The sequence below is a fragment of the Aplysia californica genome, unplaced genomic scaffold (genome assembly GCF_000002075.1).
Source record: "Aplysia californica isolate F4 #8 unplaced genomic scaffold, AplCal3.0 scaffold00568, whole genome shotgun sequence".
Taxonomy (NCBI): domain Eukaryota; kingdom Metazoa; phylum Mollusca; class Gastropoda; order Aplysiida; family Aplysiidae; genus Aplysia; species Aplysia californica.
Genome location: NW_004797838.1, coordinates 167,721 through 174,074, shown reverse-complemented (window position 1 = coordinate 174,074; position 6,354 = coordinate 167,721). Strand labels below are relative to the sequence as shown.

Here is a 6,354-nt window from a genome sequence, read left to right as displayed (position 1 = left end):
CCCCAAAAATACAAAAACACAACAGAACAAAACAAAGTAAGAAATATACACTGGGTGTTTTGGGCATAGCCCTACTTCAACAGACACGTGGAATGACTATCCAGTGGAAGTTTCTGATGTTATTTTACCAGCAAAATTCTGTCCACTTACTGTGAGAAGGGCAGGTATGACATTCTCCAGTATGCGACCAATCACGTGGAAGCTGTAGGCGTCATCCTGTCGCAGGATGTTGGCCCCCATGAAGGTAAACACGGACATCATGTTGTGCAGCAGCAGGGTCTGGCAACGCACGGAGGGGAAATGGGAGGTCAAGGTCATGGGGGATGTATAAAAGTATCAACTTTTGCAAATCTGAGGCCTATTCCCTACTTTGTGACAGCGAGCTTAGTATGCCCATGTTACCACTTTCAACATTTAAAAAATAGGTTTCAATCTACAAGCTTGTATTTCAAACTAAAATATTCAGAAAAGAATGAAGATTTGGTATTATGAGGATAAAGCTATAGGCCTAGAACAGATATTTATGATGAATGGGGAAAACAAATAAAACCTGGAATGCAGCGTCTACTCAGCAGCGCCTTTCAAAGCCAAAATTTCATCAGAATCAAATAATAACAATGGCAACATACATTAAAAAAGAAGCAAAGAAATGAGAGAGGTCAAAACGAGAGGAGAAAGGTGGAGGGTCAACTTACCGGAGCAATCTTGGCGGCAGCGCTGAGCAGCAACAGCGCCTGTTGGTGTGTGTGCGGGTTGTCTGAGGTTTGAATACACTGAACCACTAGCTCCATGTTGAGGTGCTCTCCCTTCACACCTGAGGACAGACAATGTTTTAGTTTAGTAGAGTTTTTACCGCACTCGCAACTGCATAAGGTCATATGAGCGCCAAGAGGAGGATGTCAACAGAGAACTCCTTACAGGGAATCAGGTTCATTCTGCTCACCTCTCTAGCTTCAACAGCACAAAGTCTTCTTCGACTATCAAAGCACCCCAGAAATAGCAGGCCACAAGAGTGTGACAAATATACAAAAGAAGTAGAGGATAAATGACGATAGTAAGGATTAGGAAAGAAAAAGCAGCAGTTCCCTGTTGCAGTTCAGGCACAGTTATGGGCATAACATTGATGAATCAACACATTTACAATTAAAATTCTACCATGAATACGAACATGTTAATGTACCCCCTTTGGCAATGGCCTAAAGACACTTCAGTCAGTAGCACCGCCCCGGGGGGTAGGACAGACAATGTCACGACATGAGGACACGTGACCATGAGATGGTGTGAGGGTGTGTTTGCGCAAGATAAGATAAATCTTTATTTTTCAGATGCAGGAACATTGGTTTGGTGTTTCACCACACACACATGCATTTGTGAATTTTGAGTGTCAGTGGGTGTGTATGTGTTTTTTTGTTTTTCGTAAGTTTTATGGTACTACTTGCAACACAATTAGGTCATATAAGTGTTGAAGATTAAAGGTGTTACAAGGGAGTAACAAACACAAAAAAGAAGGAGGGGAGATAAAGACGATAGATGTTTGATAGGAAACAAGGAGCAAACCACACCAAATCATCCGCCAACCACCCACGGTGTATGTGTGTCTTCGTATGTACGAAGGTGTGTATAAAGGTGTGTATGTATGTGTGTAAATGTGTATGTAATAGTATGCAGCAAGTGGAAGAATGGAGTGGATGGAATAGGGAGATACATACAGCAGCTTAACTGTCTTTTTGAATACAGAAAACAGCAATCACGCACACTGACAAACATTTTTTCATCAAGTTTTTAAAAGAGGATTATCCGTGTCTGATCTTTGTCTGAGAGGGAGGCAGAGACAAATACAGAGACAGACAGACAGACATACAGAAAGACAAACATAGTGAAAAAGAAACAAAAGATACCAAGAGACAAATACAGCACCCAGAAGTTTTTTGTTTTGTTTTAGCAACTGTTTTACAGCACTTGCAACACAATAAGGTCATATAAGTGCCGAAGATGAGAGGTGTTACAAGAGAGTAACAAACACAAAAAAGAAGGAGGGGAGATAAAGATGATAGATGTTTGATAGGAAAGAAGAAAACCACACCAGAGCACCCACCAACCACCCACTCACCCCAAAGTGCAAGTCACACAGAGCCCTACCACAATAACACTACAGGAGAAGGTGTACAACAGAGGAAATAAACAGGATGGCCCAGTAATGAAACATACCCGTCTTTACTTGTGCTACGATCCAGAAGAAAAAGAAGGAAATAGCTTTAGTAGAGGTTTTACGGCGCTCGCAACTGCGTAAGGAAGAAGGAAATACAGAGACACACACACACAGACGTAGAGTTAGAGACAAAGAGACGGAAAAAAGAGACACAACAGTGTCATCACCTTGTGATCCCTGCACCTGTTGGCGTGAGCAGATGTTGTAGACGGTGCCCAGCACCAGCTGTTTCACGTACTCGCCCGAGCCCTCCTCCTCCAGCTCTAGGACTCTGTGGGACAATGGGCAGACCAGGGGAGAGGAAATTACATGAAACATTCGGAGTCAATTGACAAAAAGGATGTTGTTTTAGTTTTAGTAACTGTTTTACGGCATTTGCAACACAATAAGGTCAAATAAGTGCGGAAGATTACAGGTGTTACAAGAGAGTAACAAACACAAAAAAGGAGGGGAGATAAGGACGATAGCTTTTTGATAGGAGAGAAGAAGCAAACCACACAAGAGCATCCGCCAACCACCCACCAAAAAGGAAGACTAAATGGTTAAATTAAATGGGACAATAGTGACAGCACAAGTCAATATCTTACGTCAACAAGCAAGGAATGCCCACTGCATGTGAGTCAAATTTTTTCCACTGACAATTTTGTTTTTTTTATAGTTTGAGCAAAGACAAGCACATCGATACAAATATGGTTGTTTCGAGGGTAGCGTTGATACAATTTGTAAGTATGATGAAATTATAAGAGACATATGAAACTTTAAAACTTGAAGAAAATGGCCAAAATTCGACGAAAAAAGTAACTCATTTAGTCAGCACGCCTCACAAATGTGGACAAAAGCGGGCGCTCATGAGGCAACATCCGACTGACCTGGCCAGGAGCTGGAACAGCGCAGGAACCATCAGCTCAGCCTGCGTCACCTTCTTCTTGCTCTGCACAAGCTCCAGCAGGGACGTCACACGTCGCCACGGCAACGACTCCAGCCCCATCTCTCCAGGCTCGTCCTTCTTCTGGCTGTTAAAGACACAAACACGACACAGTGGAAAAAAGCAGCTTACAGCACAACACTAGATGTATAGTTTAGTTTTAGATACAGTTTTACGGCACTTGCAACACAAATAGGTTATATAAGTGCTGAAGACGAGGTGTCACAAGAGAGTAGCAAACACAAAAAAAGAAGGCGAGATAAGGACGATAGATGTTTGATAGGAAAAAAAAGAGCAACCCACACCAGAGTATCCGCCAACCATCCATAGTAAGAGTATATGGCACTTGCAACAAAAATAGGTCATATAAGTGCCAAAGACTAGAGTTGGCACTAGAGAGTAACATAAAAAGAAAAGAAAGTGAACTTCGAATTATCCAGCAACAAACACCCTGAATTTGCTAAAGTCCCATGTAATTATAACTGCAAGTATTTTACGCCTTCATCAACATAACTTACATCATTTAAAAGGCAGGCTGCTTCGACCTTACATGTCAAAACCACCCTAAGCAGAGAAGGAATCAACGTCCCAGCAGAAAAACAGAGACACTAGACAAAGACACTTTGATTAAAGAAAAGAAAAATAAAACCTCCTCTACGCAGGAACTGAACTCCCATCCTCTGGGCGTAACCAAGAAGAGCCTCACCCTACACCACAGACACCAGTGCCACCCAAAGTATCAAGTCTGGAAATGTTTGTTTTCCGTGCGTGTTTCCCGCGACTCACCTTCTCTGTTTCTTCGACTCTCTCACGGTGCCGGCCGATGTCTTGGTGGTGACCATCTTCAACTCATCCACCACGAGACTCGCCTCCAATGTCATCTGAGAAGAGAGACAGAAAAACTGTTAACAAACCGCAGTTGACCCTATCAAGAATGAGGCTCTGGAAGAAAATGAGAAAATGACACTCCCCCCCCCAAAGAAGGAAACAAATAACACTTCAAACCTGTTGGAACAAATGAGAAAATGACCCCCCCCCCCCCCAAATGCAGGAAACAAATAACACTTCAAACCTGCACACACATCCCCTTCCCCCTCCCTCCCCCATCCTGTCCCAAACCTCCTCACAAGGAACTGAATAGAAAACAACAGGAGAAAACAACCTAGAACAATCTAGAACAAACGACTCACCTTCTTGATGACCTTGCGCGACCGCCGTTGGACCTCGGTACTTGCGGTGAAGCTCATCATGTCCAGCAGCTGGATGACCAGTGCCCGGCGACACTCGTACTGGAGACCCGACATGAACTTGGAGGACAGCTGCCGAGGATTTTGGTTAGTTTTAGAAAGTGTTTTACAGCATTTGCAACACAAATAGGTCAGTTTAGTTTAGTTTTAGTAGAGGTTTTATGGCGCTCGCAACTGCATAAGGTCATATGAGCGCCAGAAGATTAGGTGTTACAAGAGAGTAACAAGCATAAAAAAGAAGAAGGGGAGATAAGGACGATAGATGTCTGATAGTCAAGAAGAAGCAAACCACACCAGAGCACCCGCGAACCACCCACCAAATAGGTCATATAAGCGACAAAGATTAGAGGTATTACTAGAGAGTAATATACAAAGAGAAAAAGGAGGAGGGATAAGGGTGATAGATTTTCGTCGGAAAAAAGGAGCAAACCATACCAGAGCACCCGCCAACCATCCACAACTGGAAGAAAAGACAGAAAAAAGCTCAAGATGTTAAATCTACAATATCGTCCTTCTTTTGTTCTCAGCATCATCACAGGCAATTACGAAACATGGCAAAAATGTCGCTGATCAAACTAACTTTTAAAGTTAAATTCTCTGTCACCACTAACTGCATAAACAAAACGAGGCAACAACACATATTCTACTCTGGTCCAGTGTTTATTACCAGAGCAATGTATGTATGTATGTGTGTACATGTGCGTGTGTGACCATGAGTATGTATGCCTGTGTGTGCACGTATGAGTATTTGGTGTGTTCACGCGTGTATGTCTCTTTGTCAATATGTACGCATGTATGCATGTGAGCGTAGGCCTATGTGTGAAGGCCTAAGTGTGTGCAAGCACATTCGAGTGTATGATGTATTCGTGTGCGAACGTATGTACATGTGAGAGTCAGTATATAATGTATACACCATACCTGCTCCAGAGCCACAATCTGCACCGTGTCGGATTGACCTCTGACCTTGAGAGGACACGCCAGTGCCCCCTGCAGCGCGCTCAGACTGCCCGAGCCCTCCTCCACACACGAGGCCACAGCACGTGTGTACCTCCCCAGCACCAGCATGATCGTCTCCTTCTCCTCTGAGGACAGGCTTGGCAATGTACTCTCTGACACCGCTGCTGGCGTCGCGGCGTCTGTCGTGGGAATCAAACTTGCCAGGACAGATGGTAGCTGCAGGAAACTCTCCTGGGGGGGGGGAAAAAAATCACATTGGACGATGTACAGTCATTTAGTTTTAGCAACAGTTTTACCACGCCACTTGCCATAGGAATTGGTCTCATATAAGTGCAGGAGATTAGAGGTGATTGTAGAGAGTAACGTTCAAAGAAAAGAAGGAAGAGAGATAAGGACAATAGATGTTTGTTAGGAAAGAAGGACCAAAGCAGACCAGGGCACCCGTTAACCACCCACCATTGTATAGTCAAGAAATCCGTGTCATCTGAATCATCTCAAAGAGAAGCCCAGACAAAATGCAACAGTCAAAGACCTCTGCCCTGACACAAAGACACTTGTAGAATAAAGAAAAGCACATTGACACAATAACCGTCATTTAGTGCAGGTAAAGTGTATGACAGACTGACAGACTGACAGACAGAAAGAGGACCTGCCAGTTGTACCCTCCAACCACCCACAAACCTGCTTTGTTGAGAAACAAAAGTTACTCAAATCTCAGGCGGCACAAACAAATTTTCCAAGTGTTCATCCATTTCACGAGACAACATGAAACATTATTTTTAGCCTCTGAAGCAAGTTCGGAAATCCAGATAAAGAGAAGCGTGCAGACACAATAATGGCTATTCAGTGGTCCAAAAAGTTAGACAGAAACGAGAGAGGGAGGAGCAGATGAATAAGACATACAGCTGAGATCAGATGCTGACCCCACAGTGACTGGAGAGAGAGAGAGAGAGAGAGACAGAGAGTGTGTTTTAAAGAGAGAGACAGAGAGTGTGTGAGAGAGACAGAGAGGGGGG

General features: G+C 43.7%; 1 protein-coding gene across 1 annotated transcript in view; it reads right to left on the bottom strand.

Moving 5' to 3' along the window:
* LOC101858733 (HEAT repeat-containing protein 1) overlaps window positions 1-6,354 on the bottom strand; it is a gene marked incomplete in the record, with an annotated part of 41,083 nt that overhangs the window by 17,362 nt on the left and 17,367 nt on the right. The window contains 6 exon segments of the mRNA XM_035972052.1: window positions 696-814; window positions 2,377-2,480; window positions 3,079-3,222; window positions 3,921-4,015; window positions 4,325-4,453; window positions 5,300-5,569. Coding sequence (XP_035827945.1) covers window positions 696-814; window positions 2,377-2,480; window positions 3,079-3,222; window positions 3,921-4,015; window positions 4,325-4,453; window positions 5,300-5,569 — 861 coding nt within the window.